The sequence below is a fragment of the Hipposideros armiger genome, unplaced genomic scaffold (assembly GCF_001890085.2).
Source record: "Hipposideros armiger isolate ML-2016 unplaced genomic scaffold, ASM189008v1 scaffold_46, whole genome shotgun sequence".
Taxonomy (NCBI): Eukaryota; Metazoa; Chordata; class Mammalia; order Chiroptera; family Hipposideridae; genus Hipposideros; species Hipposideros armiger.
In genome coordinates, this window is record NW_017731396.1 from 5,834,694 (window position 1) to 5,858,827 (window position 24,134).

The window sequence follows — 24,134 nt, forward strand, 5'->3', positions numbered from 1 at the left end:
CTCAAGAGTTTGAGCTCTGAGCAACAGCGGTTCGAGTCCTGGCCCAAGCTGAGCAGCCGCTGGGCTGCCAACAGGTAGCAGGATGGCTCAGCTAAAAAAATAAAAATTAAAAAAAAAAAAATCTGAGGGATATGAAAGAATGATGAACAAAGAAGATATATGGTTATACCTAAATAAGTATTGACTGTCATATAACCAATGATGATAATGTTCAATTAGTGGTGCTAAAAAGAGAGAGATTAAAATTCTGCACAAGTATGAATTTCATGATTTCTAGATAACCACTAAAAAAAAAAAAAAATAGAGGACCAGCCAAGGCCTATATTGGCGCTGCATCACAGCTCAACTTCTACCCACATGGCTTCCTCCACTTTGCTTCAACAGAGCCCAAGAGCACACTCTAATGACACACTCCATCTCAAAGCCTGCTTCCCAAGCAAGCCAGTCTGCTACAAATATCCAAAGGAGAAGCGCTGGTAAAAAACTGGAAATGTGTTATTAAAGGTCGAGAAAGAAGACAGGGCTACAATTAGATTTGGGTGCACTTCGTATACAGGTAATCATAAATGTTCAGGAACTGAATAAGATGACTAAGTTAGAAACACACAAGATAACTTCGGAGAATCCCTACAGCTAAGCACCCAAGCAAAAGAAGAGCAGAAGGCTGAAAAGGACTGAGGAGGCATCAAAAAAGGAGGTCAAGGAACAGAAAAACGTCAAGAAATTTATTAAGTTCACAGTTTTAAATGCGTATCTTACAGACTAAAAAAAAGAAACGGTTGTTGCGGGTACGTATACTGAAAACACCCGTCTCTCTTTTCTCCTAGTCCATTCACCAGTTTCACTGTAGAAAACTAACACCTCCTCTACTCTCTCAGTTCTTATGCTTCAGATGGAGCTGATTCTACCCATGATTCCAAGGGTGGGCTCGTGCTCAGGCTTGGCCAATCAGAGCACGGCATTCTCTAGCCTTCAGTTTGAACTAGTGAGAATCCGGCCCAGGTTTTTGTTCGAACCACTAAATGAGATCTTTTTTTTTTTTTTTTAAATTGGGTTTCCCAACAGCCATCTAACCTCTTGTTGCTGCTGGCAGCCAACATGCCACTGAGGAATCACAAGACACAATCAATACAAAAGAGGACAAAGCCACAAGTTAAAGAAAGCCCTGATCTGGGGACATTGAGCACCTGAAGAAAGCAGTACATACAGCTACATACCCTTAGACTTTCCCATTACTGAACCACTGAATTCTTTTTATTTTTTTAACAAATTTAAGTCAGATTTTCTGTCACTGGCAAATTTAAAAACCCTAATTGAGAAGAACAAAAGGACAGCAACTTGTCTGTTCCCCTTCCCAGATTCCCCAATAAAATCTTTAAAAAAAAAATCCTAATTGATCACATGAGGATAGATATTCCACATTCAATTCTGTATTCCACTTTTTTCACTAAACATGATACTGGGAGAATTTGTAGCTGTAAAAAGTAAACTAATGGCCTTGGTTTGAATCCAGTTACGAGCTTTGTAACTGGGCATATTACTTAACCTCCGTCATAAACTGGGCATAGGAATAGCATGTACCTCAGAGGGTTGTTGTGAAAGTTAAATTAATTTGTATACATAAAGCCTTAGAACAGTGCCTGGTTCTCAGTAAATGCCACAAAACTGTTAGCTATTATTGGTTACTATGCCTAATTACAAAATCATCATAAGCATCATTCTAATAGCTGAATAGATAATCCATATTTTACTTGACCAGTTGTCCTGCTAATAGGCCAGCTTTCCACTATTATAAATGACACTGCATCGAACATCTTTGGGTACATAGCTTTCTCTAGTTATGACTACTCTCTCAGTTTAGGGTGCTAGTAAAAATAGTGGTTCAAGAGTCTATTTGAGGGCCGGCTGAGTGGCACGTTGGTTAAGAACTGGCTTGGGATGCCAGAGGGCCCCGGTTCGGATCCCACATATGAGGGCCAGTGACACTGCCCTCCACAGCTAAGATGCTGAACAACAGCTCAACCTGGAGCTGGGCTGCCGTGAGTCGCCGGTGACAGCGTAGGCTGCAGCCCCTGCTGCAGTGGGTTGCCATGGGCTACCGTGTGTAGCCAGCAGCCAGCGTGTGTAGCCAGCAGCCAGTGTTAGAGGCCCTCAAGCCACCGTGAGCAGCTGTCCAGAAGCCAGAGACTGATCTGCCTCGCCCGAGAAGAGCGCAATGATGGTGCCAACTTGGGCTAGCTAGTGAAGCAACGTCCTCCTTTTTTTTTGCTGAAGAACAAAAAAGACAGCAACTTGTCTGTTCGCCTTCCCCCAATTCCCCAGCGCTGTTCCCATACCCCAATTCCCCAATAAAAATCTTTAAAAAAAAAGAGTCTATTTGATTCTTCAAGTTTTTTAAGGAGGTAGAATCTACAGCCTTGCTCTGAAGAGTCTTTTGCATTTTTATATCTATTAGGCTGTCTGCACTCACCAAGCCCTCCCTCGTATAATTTAAGCTTATACCTATGACCAAGAGAGTCAACAATAGGAGATATAAAATAAATAACAGTCAGTAAAGGATCATATACTCTAATTAACAAGATGGGGCAAATGCTTCATTTTAAGTGTTAAAGAAAACTTAAAATACAAACAACCATAAAGCTCAAATGAGTGGAAATTTTTCTGAATTTTACCTTGAAAAAGTAGAAACCATCAGAAGTACAGTAGACTCTCCGTAAAATTGTTGAATGAATATAATTCTTACCCTGGATATCATGAAGTGCCCTCTAATGGATCACAACAATATGCATTAATAGGGAGTAGATTTTATTATATTTCTTTATCAGTGAAAATTACATTTTTGTCACTTTTTTTAATAACAGCTTTCATTAATCACAGCGTCCTCTGGTTAATGATACAATCACACGTTTTACAACAGAAACATAGGAACTGTCTTAATGACAAAATCAAATATGCCCTTTTATAGGAAAATAAATCTTCCACCTTTAAAATACTGGTCATTCACAAGCATTATTTTAAGAAACGTAGAATCTGGAACTTTTTAATTCCATAGTCTTAGATTGACTAAGGAAGAGGTCAGAAACAACTCAAAAGAAATTCTAGTGACAAATATACTGGCAAAATTTAACTAAAGTATCAACCAACATTCATCTAACCCTTTATAACAGATTTAAGTTCATATCCTCCCCGATAAAAGGAACATTCAACCTAAAGCCCTGAGTTCTAGTGATGTCTCCACGGGCTATTTGTGGCTTGGGCAATGTCATAGACACAAATGGATTTATTGTAGAAGATCATGCATGTCAACCTGTATTTCACCAAACAAGCCACAGACACCACTCCTGTTACCCTAAGTGGGTAAAGACCAAAGAGCTGACCAATAGCCTGCATTTGTTTCTCTTTCTCTCTGCCTGCTTTCTTGTTTTTCATCTGCTTCATAATTACTGCCAAGCCTCCACATCCCAGAGTTAGAAGAACTGATACCCTGGCCAGAAATAAGTCAGAACTAAGAAGGTAACATAGCACCCCTAACCCAAAATTACAACTCTTTTGGTCACATGATGTCTACGGCAACAAGAGTGACCTCTCTAACTCAGAAATTTAAACCTGTCACTGTCCACTTCAGACTTTTTCAATGGCTCCCCTACTTTGAGTACAGAGTCTGAACTTCTTAGTATATGGCTTATACAGTCAAGAAAAATATGGCCTCTGTTTAACCTCTCTGGCCTCATCTCTTACCTTCTTGTCATTGATAGTGACGTCAACCTCCTCTTCTTCCCACAGCTGAAGTGTAGACCTTCCTGGGTCTGGAAGGCTCTCCTGACTCCCTCAGGGCTGGGCTGGTCCTGTCCTAATATTCCCACAGCACACTGCCAGCCCCCTATCACACCAGACCATCCCACTTCCCCTGTGCTTGTCCATAATACCCACAGCCGAAAGTTCTCTGAGGACAGGGATTGTGTCTCCCTTGCTCACTGCTGGGTACCTAGCATGGACTGGCACGCAGTAGGAGTTCAATAAATATTTACTGATGGATGAATGGATAAATGTATGCGTGAATAAAGTTAGAAATACCAAGAAGTGTTGGCATTCCTTCAGTGCTTTTCAATGCTACTGTACCTAGTCGCTACTGTAAACATTCCAGAGAATATGGTAAAGCTGTTCAGATTTAAAAGTTCTGCAGGGACTTTAAGTTTATGCACAAATTCAATCTATTATTTTTTAAAGGAAACATGCCTATGGGTGTTTATGAGTATGGACTTCTAAGTACATGCTCATAGACATAAGGCTACTTGTTACCTTCCCTTGAGAGATGCTAGAAGATTCCCCCTGCTGATAGCCTATCTCCCCAAGAACTGCTGGTGCCTAAAATTTCACTATGACAGATGCCTTTCTTTGGCTTAAGATTTTATAGCCTCTTAAGTGGAAATACTGCAGATAAAGTAAGACATTTTATCTTATAAATCATTTATGCTCCTGGAATTTAATGAAACAACCTCCTTGACAAATCATGTATACTAATAAGCAATAGAGAATTTTGGAATCTTGCAATGAAAGGTGTTAAAAAATCTCTCAAAGAAAACAGAACAATAACAATGAGAATAACAATATAGATAAAAAAAAACAACTAACAGTTATCGAACCCTGATGGGGCCAAGCCGTGTTCTAAACACTTTTACACGTATACTCTCATTTATTCATCCAGTACCCCAGTGGAGTAAAAAGTAGTTATCCGCAGCTTATAAGAAATTAAGTTGCTTGCCTAAGTCATACAGCCAGAGCTGGGATTCACACCCAAACCTCCAATTCCAGAGCCTGGGCTCTCCATCATTGCACCATTTTTCTTATCCTTCTTTTATCCAGAATGAAGGAAAGTATCTGCTACCAAGGGATCAATTTGGTAAAAGAATACCAAATTATTTTAGAACTAAATTCAAAGAAGTAAACATCTCAAAGTTTCCTTTTCTTAATATAACAATTTTACTTGCCATACATATGCTGAACTATTTACTTGCATCGATATAAACATATCTCATCTGTGTCGCTGGCAATGAAGGAGTGAAATATATTTCTGAAATCTCTTATGAAGGGTTTACATTAATATTTTTAATTTATTTATTTATTTTGCAAGGGACGACAGCACCCCCTACTGGCCAGCTAATTGGAAATGCAGCACTTACTTGGGAGAAAATGTTTACATTTGAAGATAAACTCAGGTTAGTGTTCAAAAGAAATTTGAAAAAATTGTCTAGTAAACATGTACATATTAAATTAATGTATCTATAGGGCACTAAAAAATTCTGATGGTTGTAAGTTCTAGAAACAGGATAGAACTAGAAATACAGTAATCACCAATAGTATCAAATGTACATTAAGGGAGCATTAAGTAAGTGAAAAGTGGCTCAATTAAGAATAAGCAACTATACAAAAAGCCTCTCTAAAATGCATACTAAGAATACGTAGTTAAGCTAACACTTAAAACAATAGACAATAAAACAATAGATAAATTAAAACCAGCCCGCTCAATCGTCTCACAGGCTGAGTATATTGTATACGAGTATAGTCTTTCTTGCTTGCTTGCTTGTTTCTTGCTTTCTTTTTTAGAGGAAAAGCTAGGAAGGGGGTGTAGTATCCCTAACTACATAAAAGAAAATGGAAATTTTAAAGAAATCTTTTTCTGTGCCACTTGTCAAATGGCTGCTAGAGTTGAAAGCTCAGTAAAGGCTTCGATAGTGACGAGGCATTCCTCATGAATGAATCTCGGCTCTTATCAGCATGTGTGTCTTAAAGTAATCAGCCAAGTTTATTGGATATATAAATATATGTATCTGTGCCCAGATGTTTCCAAAACAGAAAGTGGCACACTAACAAAGTGACCTCTAAGAAATGCAATTATTCCATTGTCATGTATGTTTTTTACCGCACACTTGTTTATAAATTAGTAAAAAAAAAAAAGTGCATAGTTAAATTGCGAATGAACAAAAGTAAAGGCTCTAGGACTAAGGGTAATGCAGAAAGAAAGTGTCTCACTTTAAGATATTTCTTTGTTCAAAAGGAGGAACACAAAAACATTTATAATCAAGAATAAATATCAAAATGTGTACACGCCTGCGGGGTTCAAATAGTGTCAAAATATAAATTTGGAAGCATTGAAAGGCCCCTGTCCAGCCTATTTACGGCTACGCATGACTTGTGGAAGGACTGGGAGAGGAGAGAAAAGAGCAGTGTCCTTAGGAAAGCAAAGCCTAAGGTTTCGGAGCCAGAACCTTCCCTTGTTCTCACTCCAAGGACAGCTTCTTCTTACACTGAAAGAAGGGCAAGTGCAAAGTGACAATCTGGGTCAATGTGATGGAAGTCTAATGTTTCAGATGTTATGTTTGGGGGAGTTCAATATGAAAAGCAATCAGCTAATATAAATTCCTTGTAAAATAGCTTCAAAATTAAATGGACTACGAGAGATATATTTTTTAAAAAACCAACATTGTCCGACTTTAAATTTCTTACTGGAGACAATTTAAAACAAGTTAGGTTCAGTACAAAGAGAATATTTTTTTTCCCCTAAAGCTCTAAACTAGCGTTCTAATCTGTTAGAAGTCAATGAATGATAAATGCAATTTGCTAATATTTCAACTTGTTTAGCATTTTCCTTTGAATTCTTCCCCCAATACTCTATTATTGACATAATATCAATGGTATTACAAAATAGCCTTAGTAGACTATTAGATAAAAGATTTGTGGGGTATAAGCCTCCTCATGCAATTCATTCACAGCTGAGAAAGCCATATTATATTAATAAAATGGTAAGCAAAATTCAGTAGGCTATCAGCTACAACTGGATTCCCCGCCCCGCCCCCTCCCAAAATGAATAAATCATGATATTTATTTTGCAAGCTTAAAATAGATAAGAAAAAATCGGATTAATCACATATTACTCATGTGATTTCATGTTTTTTGACAATTTACCCAAACATGAGCACACCATACAGCTCGCAACCACATAGTAAGTATCCTGTTGATCTTCTTTCTCTAAAGAAGGGGTGTGTTTGATGGTTGCTCTGGTGACTATCACTGTTTTATGAATAGGGAGATGAAAAAGCATGCCAATAAGGCCAGCACAAATTACCCCTGTATTGTAGCAACTTGAAACAGCGTAGCTAGGGTTCTTTTCAGATGAAACCTGAGCTGATCTAGGTCTCCATTCAGTAAATGCTGCACTGTGAAGCCTGAAAAGATGCTCTCCAGCAACTCACTTTTCCCGCTGATCCTTTTTTTACACTGATAACAGCGTATGGGTGAGCCGTCAACATCAATGACGCCAAAATGGGGGGGGGGGGGGAAGCTGGATTTTCTGTGAATCAAAAAACCTAGTTAATTTGGTAAGAAACCCAGCAATTAGTTGTGACTAATTTCCATCATCCGAAAATAATACTAAATGAATGGCAATAAGAAGATAAGTTGACAAAAAGATGAAATTACTGGATTGTTGATAAGTAGCCTAGGCATGAAAATGGCCCAAAGCCTCTGCAATCCAGGAGCCTGCCGGTCAGAAAGGATAGCGTTATCTCTGCTAAACATTCATTTATGTTGCAACTGAAAGAGGGCAAAGGGGTACTTCAGGGCGTGCGTGCATGTGTGCGTGTGTGTGTATGTGTGTGTGTGTGTGTGTGTGTAAGGACTTGGATTCAAAATTAGGCCTTTGAATTAAATTCAGGAGAATGTAAGTAAATCACAGGGTAGAGAAGACAAATCGTTTCATGGAGTGCAAAGTTAATAGTTAACCTGATAATGAGGTCGGAATCTCCCATTCCATATGTTAAACTAGCCCAATTAGGCAGTGCGAAATGTGCAACTGTCGGGCGTGACTGCCGAAATGCAAGCAGGGGTTCCACGTAGAGAAGAGCTCAGCGAGAGGTCTATGGCCGCCACTCAACAGAGGACCCTTCAGGGCATTTGTTCTAGTTAAAACTGGAGGGTTTCTGTCTGTTTGCTTTTTTTCTTACTTTACTTACTCTTGGTTTGTTATCATTTGTATTATTTATTTTACGGTTAAACTATAAGCCTAAGTTGCATCACTGGCGCCCCAAGAAACCTCCTCCCACGGGCTCGCTGGCGTCTTGTCCTGGGGCATCAATGGCGGCCCCCATGCCAAGAGATGTCGAGGCCAGCATGGGTCAGCTCAACGTTGGGAACGCAAGGGAACGCCAGGTTGGGGAAGGAGGTGCTCCTTCTGGAGGCCCGTGGGTGGCTCTGGTCAGGCCAACGGGCCACCGGGGTCTGGCTTAGATTTTCAAACATGTGGTCGGTCAGAGGAGAGGCGGCTGGGTGGACCCGCTCTCAATGCGCAGATGAAAGGGCCTCGCCGATGTGGCCTCGCTGCCCTTCACTGTCTCGAGCTGTCCCATACTGCCCCTTACTGTCCTACCCTGTACTGTGCTACCCCACACTGTCCCTCGCTGTTCCAGGCTGTCCCACGCTGCCACCTCGCTGTCCCTCCCACGCTGCAGCCCGCGGGCCTCGTGGTGACCGCGGGGCCTGCGGAGGGACGGAGACCGGCCCGAGGAGGCTCCTCTCGCCTTCTCCCGGTGCCTCCGCCCACCCACGCGGCGGCGGCCCGCAGACAGGAGGAAACGCGCAAAAGCCGTCCCCGCGGCTGGAAGCGACGGGAAACTCCAGGCGAAGCACGGCGCCGCCTTGGGGTGAGGCAGGAACCACTGCCGAGGCCGGGCTGCCCGCACGCTTCGGAGGAAAAGTCCGTGTGAGGCGTTCCCGGGCTCGGCAGCGGCCGCTCGGGTCCGGCGGAGGGGAGGCGTGGGGCCGCGGCGGCCCCGAAACGCCTCTGGGGAGACAAAGGCGGCCCCCGCAGGGCCGCGCGACGCGGGTGGACCCCACGCGCGCGCCCGGCCGCGGCATCGCCCCTTTAAGCGGCTCGCAGCCCGGATTGGCTGCGCGGGGGAGGTGGGGCGGCGGGCGACAACGTCACGACTTACTTAAAAGACTAGCTGCGGCGGTCGAGCGACGGCGGCCGAGTGCGAGCGGGGAGCGCGAGCGGCGGGCGAGCGGCTGCGAGCGGCGAGGCGCCTGCGCGGTGTCGGGGCCCCTGAGCCCGCGGCGCTGAGCCAGCCGGGACGGACATGCGCGGGAGGGCGCCGTGGGGCAGCCGCGGCTCCACGGGGGTAAGGGGCCTGCGGGCTGGGGGTGGGGAGGGCGGCGCCGCGCCCCCGCCGCTCCGGGCTGCGGGCGGCCCCCGACGCAGGGCGGGTCTCCCGGCGAAGAGGGTCGCCAGACGCGGAGTCTCCCTGGGACGGACGGAGAGACGGAGGGAGGGACCGGCCTGGGCACGCAGATGGGCCTGGGGGCGCCTCTCGCCTCGCCGGCCGCGCACCGGGCGCCGGGACCGCTGCGGAGGGGACGGAGCGGCGAGCCGGGGTCCCGCGCCCGCGGACTGGCGGCGGCCTCGGGCGTTCTCCTTTTTCACAATGGGGGCTGCGTTACCCTGGTGCGCGCCGTGTGCCCATATGTCCCATCCCAAAAGCTGCGGTGGGTGATTGCTGGCCCGTGATCGGCACCGGCTCTGACCCGCGACCCCTCTGCTTAGCCTCGGCGACGACAGTCAACCCCAGTCGGCATTCTTTAATTCATCCAGTAGTTCCGTGCCCTCCTCCTCTCCTAGAAATGTGACTGTGCTGTGAGCGTCCTAAATAGTGCTTCAAAAGGAAAGGAACCGCAGAATTCTGTTCAAAACGTGAGCGCTCATTGGGTATTTCTCGTGTGTATGTGTGTATTTATATGTATATCCTAGTCTTATTACAAATGAGATGACTCCTTAACCGTGATTGGTGCTGTATTGGTCCTTGCTAAGTCTTTATTAGGATTTCGTCATTGCTTGAAAGAAACCAGTCTCCTACCTGATAAAAAATATGAATAGATTGTTAGTCATAAACTTAAGTGCAGTCAGAGGCTGTAGCTTTAAAAGAGATGTGTTGGTGACTTGAGGTACACCTGCAACACAGGTAGGGCAGGACTGGTTTCTAGGCAACTGTCAGGGGTGAAGAAAGGTGAGGTTAAAACGCTTTTTTTTTTTTTCCTTCTGAAGAGCAAGTGTTCTGCAGAGTTTTAAGCTTTTATGGATCTGTAAGAATGCAATGGTATACGTTTGTTGAGACTGAAACATCTTAAGTTCACCATGCCTAGTCTTGCTGGGTTTTTTTTTTTTTTTAACCGCTTTTCTTTTTTTTTCTTTCTTTTTGCATGTCTGTAATTATACAGTTTTAAGTGAAGTTTTATTTAAACAGACCAAAGACCATCAAGGTACCCATTTCAGGAAATGACCAGATTTTGCTAAGACCCAAATAAAAGTTGGTTTCTTGTTAACATGCTGACTGATTGTTACCAGTATGTTAGCAACCAAGCTCTCGTCCAGATATTATTAGGAAATGTGAGGAGAAGAAATACACACAGGTTTTAGCATGGACTTCATACACTATTTGTCATCCCTCTCCCTTCACTCGGGTTTATTTTCAGCTGTGTCCAGTGGCTACTCCTACTAGGTGATGGAGATGTTAGACTAATGATTTATAACCTAATGTATATTAGATTGCAAACTTCTTAACTGCAGGAACACTGCCTTGTCCACCTTCTGTCTTATGCACCCTTGCACATAGTTGATGGTTGATAAAATAATTGCACGGAAGCATATTTTACACTTTAAAGCTCAGCAGGATTGGATCCGCCACTGATAAGGGTTGAAAAGCAAATCTGTTTTTTTATGGCTGTTAGGAGATGTCTGAAGGATTCGTATTTTGACACATAGGTAAAATTACTGTTTCAATGAATTGTTTTTCCTACTTTCAGTTCACAGAAGATACTGGTCACTCTTTCTATGAGATTTGAAATTTATACTGTAGACTTGAGTTTTTGTGTGAAAGTAACTCAACTGCTGCTTCTCAGAAGTTGAACCAGATAATAGTTCCTTTATGCTAACACTGATGGTAGCTTTTAAAAGCAAGTTGCTAAATTACAGGTACAATCTAACATGCTTGAAACTGACCTGAATGTCTACATACCATCGGTTGCTTTAGAAAGGTGAGCAGAGGAGGGAGGAGGTGGTGCCAAGGATAATTCCAGGAATCTGAGTGTCACAGGCTCCCTCTACCAGAGAAACAACTCTGGCTCTTAATCTGAATACATTTGAATGGGTGCTTCATCATCAGGACTCCTGTGGCATCCTTCAGTGCTGGTGTTTGGCCATACTTTATAAAAGCTCATGAAGGACTCACTAGATAAAATCCAGTTGTGGCATTCTGGCGTTGTTTGCACAATATAAACACATGTTTTGTGAGGCGAGATAAAACTGGGGAGTTGCAGGGTTCTGAATGTGAGTGTAATAGAGAAGTTAGTTTTAAGGTAGGGAAAAGTTAGTGTGGGATTCAGACTTCAGAAGGAAAACAAAAGATTCCACGATTCAGAGTTGCTGGTGATATTTTAATCCGGTTCCTTATATCATAAAATTGGGCAGTATTACTAAAAGGCCAGTCTTCCAGGCCTCCATATTTTAAAAATATGGGGCTCTGGCTACATGAAGTAAGCCTTTTCAACTCCACAAAGTGCCAGGATCCAACAAAACATTACAGTTTAACAGAGGAAGCAGGAAGGTGAGCATTAGAAGACTCCAATAACTCTTATTAAAAGCCCACAGAATATGAAAACTCTACGAGTTACAGGTTGTCTTTAAAAAATACTACTCTCTGTGCATAGGAAGCTCTCCTGACTCTTCGCATGGCTGCCTCTTTTCCATGCTTTGGATTTCAATATAAAAAGTCGCCTCGGGGAGGCCTTCCCTAACCTCCTGGGTAAGTACCTTCTCCTGCCTCCTTACCCTCTTACTGAATCTGAAATGACCACAATCTGAAAATGTTGTTTGCTTCTTAACTGTTGTCTCTCTCCTTCCTCACTGGACTGAGGCTTCATCTGACCGCAGTCATGTCACTTTCACCGAGCATAGTATCTAGTCCAGAATAAGCATTTGATAATTGTTTGTGAAAATACTTCATCTTTCCCTGCTAAGAATTTGTGAGTTAAACACTCTGAGTTCCTGTTTTTCTCTCTGAAACTGACTGATGCTTACATCTTGAGCATTTCACTTAGCCATCCTGTGCATCAGTTTCTGCATTTGTAAACTGAGGAGGAGAAATGAGGTGGCTGCCATGATCAAGACACTATGGAAAGCAGAGGCAGCGGTAGTTTAGTGGAGAAAATGCTGGATTCTAGGGCAGAAGAGCTGGGATGGCCTTTTTGCTAACAGGAAAATGTTTAACCTCTCTGCTTCATTTCCTCATCTGCAAAATGGAGGTTTTAATCCCTGCCTGTTCTTACAGGGATGTTGTGGGGATCAAGTGAGATAATGTATTAGAAAGTGCTTTGTAATTTGTTGAGTGCTTTACAAATGCAGGATATTTGTAATGCCATCATTGGGATCCATGCTGTGAGAGTGTTAAGAGGCCTGTGTGGGGGGATGTGGTGACCTTTCTCCGGTAGAGACAGACCTGTTATGTCAAATACCATAGTGTAATGGATACATGATGGTGATATCATTAAAGGTTAAGGGCTTCCAAAGAATTGTTTGAAGTAGGCATGGAATGTAAAAGTAATACTTTAACCCACCCTTTTTAGAGGATACATAGGCCAAATCTGCAACTAATAACTTTTACAAAAGAATTTGAGGGAGTTGAAGTAAAACAGGAACTTGCATAGTCTAAGGATTACCCAAGAAAAACTATTACCAAGCCGCAAATCCCCAGAGACATCTGTCTGAGCTCCCCTCAAAACTTGAGCATTGTAGTGGGTCAGATCTTCCGCGGGTTTAATTGCCTGAGGGCTTGCTGAGGTGGTGTGGGTGTGAGCAGCCTTCCCTGGTTTAAGTAGCCCCACCACTCGACCTTGACCAAGTAAGTTACTTACTCTGCCTCCAGTTCCTTCTGTTAATGAGGGTAATAATAGTAACCCATCTATAGGGTTGTTGAGAGAGGATTCAATAAGTTAATATATTAATATATATAAAGCACTTAGAACAATGCCTGTCAGATAAGTGTCTGATGAATTATTATTCTTACTGGTTTTGTTCATGATAACAATCTAGAGTTACCCATTAGGTGACTTAAAGTTTCATTAAGTAAATTTGAAATTTTAAAGTCTTAATTCCCATCATTAGGACATTGCGCTTGTGGTTATTTAAATTAGAATTCACCTGTCTTTTACAATTAGAAATCTATTGTGTGTGTCTAAAAGGAACAATATTTTTCCATCGTGTGTGCATGCATGTGCGTGTTGCTATTGACTGGAGTTCTCTGTAGGAAAACTACAAAGGACAAAAGAATATATCTGCTGTCACACTAAAACTGTGCAGGAGACGAGGGGACTCCAAAGGCTATTGATAACTGGAAATTCAGCAAATAGGTTTTTTGTTAGCTTGCCATTTCTTAAAAAACTTAGCAAGAAAATATTCCAAATTCAAGAAATTAGGTCACTTAGCTTTGATTTTCACAATCTGAAGATAAATTATTTTCCTTGTTGCCTCAGTTTTTACCCCATACAAATGGGCTCTTATACACTAGGCCTGTTGAAGAGGCATGAGGGGCGCAGCTAAGGACAAAAATGCCCATCCGCACCAGCTGGACTCTTCCCATCTTTACTGAAACCAGCAAGTTTAGCTTGAATTCATGCAGGATAATTTTCATTACAATTTATTAAAACAATAGAAAAAATGTTTTAAGTCACCTTTGTGATTTTTTGTTTTGTTTTGTTTTGTTTTGTGTGGATGGATTATATTAAGTCGCCTGTGCTTTAATGTAAAGGCTGTTTATGCTTTTTTCATGGTAGCAAGTTACAGTGAAGGAAGTTTTTCTAACTTGCCTGCCCCTTTTCCCCTTCCCCAAATCATAGCCTATTTGAAAACCCTGGGGAAAAAAACCAAATTGGGGCCTTTGATTTTGAAGTCTTGCTTTCAGGAAATAAATTCAGGTCACACAATATTACAACTCATATAAACACTGAGTATATAGATGAATATCAAGTCAGTAAGTTTTCTTATTAACAAAAATTAAAATTCTATGAAACAGCTCAGTTGAATAATCAGTGTCAAATATTCAGCTTGGCTACTAGTGCTTTAGACATGAATCACATGTCTTTTGTGGTGGTGTTTTGTTTGGGGGTTTTTTTCCCCCAAAGGTGACTATTTTAGACATTTCCAAAATGAAGGTGAGCATGCACGTGTTGGTTTATTTGCGGAGGATCTAAAATCAGGGGATCTGTCATGTTGCTAAATCAGTTTCTTTTTACAAATTTTGGCTCTATAGTTACCTTGTATCTCCCTGGGTATGGGAATAGGTAGGTAGGTAATTGTTAAATGCAGCTGAAAAGACCATTTATCACTCTGAATAAACAGAAATCAGGTTCTAAAACCAGATTTAAAGAAGGAAATTACATCACACGTTTTTAAATAAGGAAGCACTGGGCAGAGCTGGATGAGTTGTGTGACAAAAATGTGCCCCTCCTCCTCTGGATTGCTCCTGAGATTTATTAATGTGATCTGGAGGCAAGGTGAGCAGATCTAGGTTACTGGCTTAAGGTAGCCTGGTTTTTTTGAAAACAGTTTCAGAGACTGGACTCAAAATAAAGGCATGTGATTTCACCTCAATAAAGAATGTGCAAAGAAAAGCAAAACATCCACTTTGAACATTAACATTTTGGTTTTTGTTTTTAACAGCAAAAACATAGTAGGTGCATTATATAATCCAGGAGGAGTAGTGTGTAAGAGAAGGTGAAATTTGTAGTTTTCAGAAAGCACTCTGCTGCCTGCCTTAAGTAAATATACAGTAACAGAAACCAGTTTAGAAAGTTACATTGTTAAACATTGAGCTTACAGTTTTTACCCAGTCTGCAAACCGTCCACTTTGGATTTTGGAAATGAATTGAATGAAAATTCCTTCCTTGCCTGCTGCATATCCTAAACTTGTTACAGTACACATTAAGTTTATCCCTTACAATCCTTTGTTTTTTTCCCTAGCTCTCTGATTTATATACAGTATGTGAATCTTTCATGGTACCTTTTTAAAAATGAGATGAATATTTTCTCGATATCCATTTAATAAATATTTGTTAGAAATGAATGATGCCAGGATCTCCAGGGAGAAACAGGTCCTGTCCTAGATGATTCGGAGGATGGGGAAGGAACGGGGCGCAGCACGAACTAGCCCAAGAACAGCAGGCTTCGCTCCGCGGGTTGTGGAGAAAGTGGTCTAGGAGACAGCCATGAAAGAGGAGTGGCATGCTGCTAGCGACACTGAGAAAACAGAAGCAGGAGCTCAGCAAAGGTAGAGCGTGGCCTTGGTGTGCAGTCCTGGATGCCAGACTCGGGCGCTTTTATTCAGAAGATCTGAAGCAGCGGGAGATCTTAATTTGAGCTGCAGTTGAGGAGGATTGATCTGGGCCTGGTGTGTGGGATGGATTGGCTGCATTCAGACCCAGGGCAGAGCGGTGCCGGTGAACGGAAGGAAGGTAGATTTGAGACACCAGGTGACATTAGGCCACCGGACTCAGTCACTGAATGTGTATTGGCCGTAACTCGGGTTAAAAATGGTGCCTCTAGGAAAAGTGTGATCCCCTTGGACCCTGAACTGGTCTGGGAAGGGGGTTGGGGTGTGAAGTAAGTGACAGGAGGAGTTTGGCTTGTAGAGTCCGGGATGCCAGAGGACCATCGGAGTGGAAAGATAATCACCAGACAATAGGAAATGCTAAGTGGTAGCCTGAGCCAGGGCTGGGGTCAAGGCTCAGGGCTGTCGCTGAAGCTGTAGAAGTGGATCAGAACCCGGGGAGGGATGCGGGGAAAGAGAGAAAATAAAGGGACCATCTCAAGAAACTAATGGTTTTAGGGTGAGGTTTGTTTTCCTTGAATTAAAAAAAAAAATCAAATGATGTTTAACAGGAAAAAGTAGTTCACATCTGGGATTTAACTGCGTTTCTGATACACTGAAAGGCTAAAGAGTATGCATTTTAGGAAAGTTATTATGCCCACGGTTAGTTAGATCCTGGTCTGTCCCATGCCGCCTGGGTTAGCATCAGCTTTCATGTTTGCATTTTATAACAATCCCATCCTGGACTGATACTGATTTTCCCACATCGCTATATTTTTGCAATCGTTTTCCTAATAAACTGTAAGGCAGAGCTAGGTTTACAGTTAAGAGGAAACAGTACACTGCAGCACTAGTTAATGTCACTTGAGCAGTGTTTTTCTTTTTAACTTGAGGTTGACCAAACCGATTCATCCACCACCCACCCCAGCATGTATATTGAATACTTAAGAGTTCTGAGAAAGGTGTAAAAGAATTTCAGGTGGTTTCATACCCTCCATATACAATCTGAGGGATACATTTTAAAAGTTTGCTTCCAAACCTATGGCAGGTTACCCTTTTTGAGTCTACAATTTGAAGTTCTTTTCCAAAAGAAGAGAACATGCAATTATATTGCCCTCCTCGCTTTCTCCCATGCAAGCAAGTAGGAAGTTCCGACGGTTTCATAACATGGCCCATTCACAATTCCCCATTGAAATGTAGAGGCAGGTCACCTTCTATGAATACACAAAGACACTATTGTGGTCAGAAGTGAGCTGGCTTAGTGAACACAATTCTTTTTATACTAAAAAAATTTTTTCTTAAGAAAGCTAACAAGTAGGTGATGGAAACAATGAATAAAAAATAACTTTTTTCTAGACCATATAAATAATTTTAAGGGACCATTGAAATGTAAGCTTAGCATTCTGAGGCAATTTCAGCAGAGGCGATAGTTACACAATCGTTCTGTTGAAAGCTGAGATTTAGATGGCATTAGGAGGCTGACACAGTCATTGCTGGTAGGACTTGTTGGCCTGCAGACAGGTGGGGGCTGGGCCTCCGGAATCCCCCGCAGCATTTTCCTGTAATCTGGATGAACCATCTTCAAAAGTGTGCTTTCCAACTACTTAAATACCATATTCTCCTTCCTCTCTGGCCTTTCATTTTTTTTGTGTTACCACAGAGACTTTCCCTATAGCCTTGCCAGTGCTTGTGGGGTGCCTGGAGAAAAGCTCCGTAAAACAGCGGGCTCAGTACACAGAGGGAGTGCCTAGCGATTTTTTTCTCAAAATTGGTTTTTAAATGTTTATATAGCTTTACTTGACTCAGGTAAATAAAGGAAAAACACATCTGCCTCATTTCAATAATCTAAAAACCAACCTTAAAAAAAAAAAAGACATCCCAATAACTTTTTTTCCTCCTCTTAATCACATATCTGAGACTGATTAAAGAAAAATAATGCTTGGCTGCCTGAAATATTATTTTAAACCTATTTAAATCTCTGCCTAGTATGTCAAAACAGTGGACTTTGGTAGAAACCTGAGACTCAGTAATTGGGACCCATCCTCAGTCTGTCACTGAAACATTACTATCTCTTCGTTCCTTTTTATGTGGAAAAAAACAAATAGTAAACACTTGCAAAGTATTTGTTTGGATCTTTAGCTAAAAGCAAAAACCCTATGCCTTACACATTATGTACATTAAATTTCTATCAGTGATAACAGGTGTTGTACAAATATTCATTCAACAAACATTCCCTTATTGAACAACTGCTGGTGTTCCCAGGATGATTAACGATTGGGATGGAGCGTCTTATCTGAGCTCGAAGTCTAGCAGGAGGTGACAGATTTGTCCATTCAAAACAAAACAAAGCAAAAACCTGTGCACAAATGTTTGGTGAGAATGAAAGCGTTACCAAGTTTATGTGCACACATCTCAGAAGGGATCAGTGTTACACAGATAGCTGACACATGATGTCCTAAACGTATTCTAATCAAACATGAATTATCTGAAGACAGCCAAGATGATGCTAATTAACATTAGCACTGATGCTAACATGAGTAATAAAAGTAGAATTTAAACGAGGCTCCTCTGGGGACTCCAAGACAGGCAACATGTGACTGGGGGATGGGGGTGGGAGGGGACAGATTCCCTCAAGTGGAGGAACTACTAGATTAAGAAAACTTGCACTTCCTTGGCCTTTGTTGTCCATGCCTCGCAGCTAGGCACTTCAGACAATGTAAGGAATGTACCTTTAAGTTTGTCTCTAAAAGGGAGGAGGAAGCTGTCCCAGGCCTCCACTGAAGCCAGTAATCTTGCAGAACTTGATTTTTACAAGATAATGGAAATTAGTGCCTTCATATATTTCTTTATTCTTGAACAAGTAATAACTGGAGAATGTGTCTTCTCAGGGCCAACCCTGAAATACAGAACCCAAATCAATGCGGGGTTGTGGGATAGATAGTCAGGTGCCAACGGGAGCGTCTCATCCGATCAAAGCTCAAAGCGTGGTCAGGTTTCAGTGAACGGGAGTTCTGCAGTACGGGAGGGACACAGTGGTTTCTGAAATGCCTTTTTTAGCTCGGGGGAAGATGAGCTCCATTCCTAGTGCAAGCACACCCTGGAAGGCCGGTGTCAGGAGGCTGGAGAAAGGTCTGTGTGCTTTGGCAGGCAAGCAGGGTTTGTTGTGCAAACTGTCAGCCTCTGCACTAGGAGGCCCGCTTTTGCAGGCGGTCGATCATGTCTCGCTTTGTTGAACACATTATACATCTTGGATTAGTATTTACGAAAAAAAATATTTTTAGCGTCCACCTTTAAGCATCCTTACGAGAAGTAAGAATGAGTGTAAAACTGTCAGAATTAAGTGAAAGTCTATAACTAAATTTTTCTCTCCAACATCCCCCCAAATTCTCTAATATTAGCTATTTATGAGTATTTTGAGTTGTTCGCTTCATGCTCTTATCTCCTTTTTATCCCTCTAGGGAACGAAAGCTACCGGTCAACTAACAAACCTTTAGGATCCCAAGTGTGGAGACATCCCAGAATAAGGCACGATGTCATCCGCAGGAGTGGCTGCTCAGGAGATTCGGGTCCCATTAAAAACTGGGTTTCTACACGATGGCCAGGCCATGGGGACCATGAAGACCTACTGGGCCAGGCCCAGGGAGTTTGAAAAGTAAGGACGAGCTCCATGCCACCGGAATCTCGAAGAAGGGTATTGAAATGGGATGGAGAATAGGACCACAACTTGTTTATGACCAAGATGTCTTTCCTTTCCTTTCAGTAAGTTTTACAATGTTGACCCAATAACCATGGCCTGCAGTCTGAACACTCCTGGTCAGGCGCACCTAACATCTCTTGGTATGTGTTCTGCAAATCCGGGAAGTTGGCCCTGGGAGCGGAAGGTGGCGTGGTCTGGACTGTTAGCTTGTCCTCCAGCGTGACTTTTTAAATGAGGAAAAGGTCTGAACTATTTCCAACAATAGTCTGACCCCTAGTGGCAACAGGTCCTGGGGATCACCGGTTCTTCTCAAACCACTGCACCAGGTCCCCAGTCACTGTCTGCCTGTGGAAGTGTGATCTTTCAAATCAAGAATTCAGTTGTAACCCCACCTGTGAAACACTTCACTTTCAGGAACTGGACAAGACCTGTCCCTTTTGTTACTACTATTGGCTGTTTGGAAGTGATGAAGTAGTGTAAATGTTGCTTAAAACAACTTAGAAAAGTGGGTGATACACCACATAGTACTTTTAATGTGAACATTATGTTCCTTAGATTTTTGCCAAGAGCCTCTTATCACATGGCAAGCCAGGCTCTCACTCTCAGTATTCCGACCGCGCTGACAGTGAGGACTTTACCTTATGCCTGCAAGCCGGCACCTCCTGTGGTTGCATCTCGTAAATGACTAGGCTGGCGTAGTCTGGTATTCATGTAAATTACATGCTGTTCATCTTCTGCGAATTTTGCACATGTCACAAAACCTGCCCGAGGTGCGTGGGTGTGTGCCGTGCACATGTCCGAGGGAGACAGAAGAGATAATTTGTTCTTTGAACCAGATCGTGTGTTAACAATCTCCAGCCTCTAATTACGCCTGTGGCTGTTGCCTGGGTGTTCTCGGTTCCAGCCGGCACGTCGCTCTGTTCGTTTAGGTGGAAGCTGTAGGAGCCCACGTAGCGGGGCTGTGGTCGCGGGTGGGAGCTGGCGGGTCTCTTACTGACTGATGTCTCTCGTTGGTTCCAGGGCGCTCTTCCACATCTGCTGCGATGAGCGGCCTGCGCTCTGCAGAAAACGGCCCCTCTCAGAAGCCCAGCTTGACCCCTCTTATCATTCCTCTGGGTGAGAACTTGGGACCACATGAAGAGGATCGAGTTGTATGTGGTCTCAAAAAACTCTCGGTCAATGGGGTGTGTGCTTCTACCCCCCCACTCACGCCCATAAAAGCCTGCCCTTCCGTTTTCCCCTGCGTGGCTCCGTGCGAGCGGGGTTCTCGGCCCCTGCCGCCGCTGCCGCCCACCTCCAAAGGCCCCTCTCAGGACGATACAGACTGTGAGGTGGAATTCTTCACCAGCTCGGACACGGACCGGCTTCTAGAAGATCGCACGCTGTCTGACTTCAAGTACGACGTCCCGGGCAGGCGGAGCTTCCGCGGCTGCGGCCAGATCAACTACGCGTATATCGATACCCCCGCTGCGTCCTCCGCGGATCTCAGCCAGGCCGCCGAGCAAAGCACAGGTGTGCACAGTGCAAACCCTGCTCCCCTTCAGACCCACCGGAGACTGAGAAGGTCTCATTCGGGGCCGGCTGGGTCCTTTCACAAGCCCGCCATAAGGATATCCGGCTATCTACACAGAGCTTCTCCCAACTCCGACGAGGACAAACCTGAGGTCCCCCCTCGGGTCCCCATACCTCCCAGGCCCGTGAAGCCAGATTACAGAAGGTGGTCGGCGGAGGTCACGTCTAGCACGTACAGTGATGAAGACAGGCCTCCGAAAGTGCCCCCACGGGAACCTCTCTCGCGGAGTAACTCCCGCACACCGAGTCCTAAAAGCCTGCCGTCTTACCTCAATGGGGTCATGCCCCCCACACAGAGCTTTGCCCCCGACCCCAAATACGTCAGCAGCAAAGCTCTACAAAGACAGAACAGCGAAGGGTCTGCCGGGAAGGTGCCCTGCATCCTGCCCATTATCGAAGATGGGAAGAAGGTCAGCTCAACGCATTATTACCTCCTGCCTGAGAGGCCGCCGTACATGGACAAATACGAGAAGTTCTTCCGGGAAGCAGAAGAAGCAGGCAGCCACAGCCAGCCGTCACCTGCTGAATGCAGTGTCCCCTCAGCCACAGAAAAGCTGGACTCCAAAACAAAAGTGGACCTGGGTGGGCACGTGAAGCGGAAACACTCACCCTATGTGGTGTCTCCCTAGGCTGTGACTCGTGGGTCAGCAGACGGTGGTCAAGCGATGTTCCAGTTTGGCTGACGTGCACGGGAAAACGTTTCAGGTTACAGAACAAAACAGTTGAACTCTGTGTTAAAGAGAAAGGCTAAGAGCGGTTGTGAGGCACTGCTATGCTGAGGATTCCTGCTTTAGTTAGCACTGGGGAAGGGCCTACCCGAGTCTGTACGCCGGGAGGGCGGGAGGGCAGGCCGGGGAGCCTTCATATACGCATACATCATATACCTTCTGTATAAACTCGTGGTATAGCCGTAGACCATAGTTGCAGATTAACCAGTTAGTTGCTGTCTTAGAGTAATATATATTTAGAATGATAAAAACTCAAGCTGGAGAATGGCTCCTGATAGACTGCAAATCCAGCAAATGCAGGAAAATGCAGTTTAGATCAAAAATCATAAAAAATTATTTTTGCTCAGTAAGTTTGAAGATTTCTGGCTCTTCGGCCTGTCAATATTTTGTTTCATTTATTTTTGCAAGTTATCTTTTACATGGAGGGCAGGGTGTATGTTCTCACTGTGGCGCTCTCTACCTACCTAGTCTAAAAATCTTCCCAAGCCCAAAATACTTCCTGTTTGGTTGAAGGGAGGGATAGCAGTTTATTTGGCAACCATATTTTCCACCTGCACATGTCTCACATCTTGGAAAATGAGAAGATAATAGAGTTAGTACATTTTCCTTACAGTTCCTGCTTTGTTCCACCCACTGAAACGGCCCGCCGTCGGTCACATGCGCCTCCCAGAAACGGGGCACCCGGACTGTTCGCTGGTGTTGAGGATGTTGGCGTCAGCGAGTCACTGTGTGATCGAGTCACTGCGTGGGGATGTGTGCTGGGGTTTTTTTGTTTTTGTTTTTTAGACTGTATTAATAAACAAGCACAACACAAGCTGGCCTTGTGTTGCTGGCTCCTATTCAGTATTTCCTGGGGACTGGTCTGCTTTTTCAGTAAAACACTTCCGACCAAGAGTGCAGTGTGTCTTAATACCAGAGGTCACATCAGCATCGTCTGCTTTTAAAACTCGCACAGCTGGCTGCTCCACTTTGCTGCAGCAAGACCCATGGCTGGCGCTGCCACTCCCACAGCTTCGGTGTATTTCCCTTGTACAGTTAAGCGCAGAAGAGAAGGTGCTGGCTAACAGGTACATTACTGCAACGTTCTCTTAACACTTAAACAAGCTGTTTACAGTTTAAACTGCTGAATGATATTGTTTGAGCTATTTAAAGCTTATATTTTAGTATGAACTTAAATGAAGGTTAAAACGTGCTTTAGAAAAATGCACTGATTTCTGCATTATGTGTACAGTATTGGACAAAGGATTTTATTCATTTTTGTTGCATTATTTTGAATATTGTCTTTTCATTTTAATAAAGTTATAATACTTATTTATGATACCGTTAATAATGTTTCTTGCCTAAACTCTTAACAAAATTTTATGTCTCAAGTTATTTGACAATATTACCATTTTTAAGCAGAAAGGAAGATTTTTTTGGGGTTTTTTTTTTTTTTTAGTTTAATATATTAAACTTGAAATTTACTGTCATTCCCTAAAATGACAAATAATTTGAGCAATTTGTATTTAAATATACAAATGCACAGTGAAAATGAGTTATTTGTATTTACCTTTAATAAGAATGAACGTGAATTGAGGCTGGTATATGACTATCAAGGCCCCATCCAGGGGAAGGAACCAGAAGAAACCGGCTCTGATAGACTTGATGTGACTCGTTTGGTGTTTTAGGACTAGGTCCAGATGACACTGGGCCCTTGCGAGGCTCTGCTTCTTGCCTGAAGTGAGGCCACCGAAGGACCCCTAGCCTGCCCGCCTCTCACAGAGCTGGCGAGTCCACCTGGCAGCTTTGGGATGCAGAAGGAAGCTGGAATGCCTTCCGTGAGGGCACGCCGCAGGGTTGCCCAGTTCTCTTCACTTTCCTCTGCCCTGTAGCGAAAATCAAGCTGCTTCCCCTCCTCCTGCTCTCAACACACCTCGGGTTCCTGGCGATGGTGAAGCTCTCCGTGACCTTAACTGGGCACATGCATGTGCTCGGTACCCTCCAGAGTCCAGAGTGAGGACTCCGACATCAATCTGGGCCGAAAGTCCAACTCCACCTCTTTCTGATGATAGGTTGGGCAGATCTTAAAAATCTCTGCACGTCACTTTTCTCATTGGTAAAATGGGGGGAGGGGGTGATACACACAATAGGGACTTGTTGGTGACAACTGCCTGTAAACCACAGTAATTACTGTGGTGATCATCTGTTAACTCCCCATCACCCTGAAACTCAGATGTCCTTTCTGGCCTGTTACAGATAAAGAAATGGGTCTGAGGAGCTCATTCGACAGCCATTTGTTCAACACCAGCCACATGCTGGGTGCTGAGAGAACAGGCACACCCCTGCCCTTACAGAGCTCAAAGCGGGACATAATTACAATGAATGAATGGTAAATGCTAAAAAGCAGTGGACAGTGGCGGTGACAATGACAAGCTCCTACCTCTCTGAGGTGGTAGGATTTGAAGGCTTGGAATCAAGCTGAAGGAGGCGAGTGAAGAGGGAGGAATAGCAGAGGAAACAAGTGTAAGACCCTGAGGCGTCAAAGAAAAGGCTGGGCCTTTCCAGAAGCTGGAAGTTATTAGGGCAGGAGCAGGGTGGACAGCGGGAAAGGTAGTGGACGCTCCTTAAAGATCTACACAGGGGAGTGATGTGATCCGATTTATTTAAAAAGATGACAGTGGCTGTTGTGGAGAGCAGACTGGAGAAAAGCTACAGGAAATGGAGACTTCAGGACATGCTATCCTGCGATGG

The 24,134-nt window shown here is 43.7% G+C and overlaps 2 protein-coding genes and 1 long non-coding RNA gene across 6 annotated transcripts in view; 1 reads left to right on the forward strand and 2 right to left on the reverse strand.

Annotated features, from left to right (window-relative positions):
- LOC109381292 (uncharacterized) overlaps positions 1–5,058 on the reverse strand; it is a 15,390-nt gene extending 10,332 nt beyond the window's left edge. Inside the window, exon 1 of the long non-coding RNA XR_002123684.1 lies at positions 3,739–5,058. This is a non-coding gene — a long non-coding RNA (uncharacterized LOC109381292). The remainder of the gene's footprint in view (positions 1–3,738) is intronic.
- The window catches only part of LOC109381242 (uncharacterized), a 26,621-nt gene extending 14,060 nt beyond the window's left edge, over positions 1–12,561 (reverse strand). The window contains exons 1-2 of the mRNA XM_019639712.1: positions 12,543–12,561; positions 8,988–9,296 (exon numbers count right to left, since the gene is read on the reverse strand). Of these exons, the coding sequence (XP_019495257.1) occupies positions 8,988–9,296; positions 12,543–12,561 (328 nt within the window). The remainder of the gene's footprint in view (positions 1–8,987; positions 9,297–12,542) is intronic.
- On the forward strand, positions 9,086–22,731 carry ERRFI1 (ERBB receptor feedback inhibitor 1). Of its 4 annotated transcripts, none has more exons than XM_019639827.1 (5): positions 9,095–9,173; positions 11,755–11,849; positions 18,866–19,059; positions 19,168–19,244; positions 20,125–22,731. In XM_019639827.1, the coding sequence occupies exons 3-5, from the start codon at positions 18,938–18,940 to the stop codon at positions 21,303–21,305; spliced, it is 1,380 nt and encodes a 459-aa protein (XP_019495372.1). In that variant the 5' UTR covers positions 9,095–9,173; positions 11,755–11,849; positions 18,866–18,937; the 3' UTR covers positions 21,306–22,731. The 4 variants fall into 4 exon arrangements, with proteins under 4 accessions (XP_019495370.1, XP_019495372.1, XP_019495371.1 ...); XM_019639826.1 differs by lacking the exon at positions 9,095–9,173 and adding an exon at positions 9,203–9,742; XM_019639825.1 differs by lacking the exon at positions 11,755–11,849 and having other exon boundaries at positions 9,086–9,173.
- Positions 22,732–24,134: the final 1,403 nt, after the last annotated feature.

Bases quoted from the DNA above. Each gene is read 5' to 3' on its own strand.
- ERRFI1 (XM_019639825.1), top strand. From the start codon at position 18,938: ATGTCATCCGCAGGAGTGGCTGCTCAGGAGATTCGGGTCCCATTAAAA. The intron at 19,060-19,167 runs GTAAGGACGAGC...CTTTCCTTTCAG, and splicing joins AGGCCCAGGGAGTTTGAAAA to TAAGTTTTACAATGTTGACC. The intron at 19,245-20,124 runs GTATGTGTTCTG...CGTTGGTTCCAG, and splicing joins GGCGCACCTAACATCTCTTG to GGCGCTCTTCCACATCTGCT.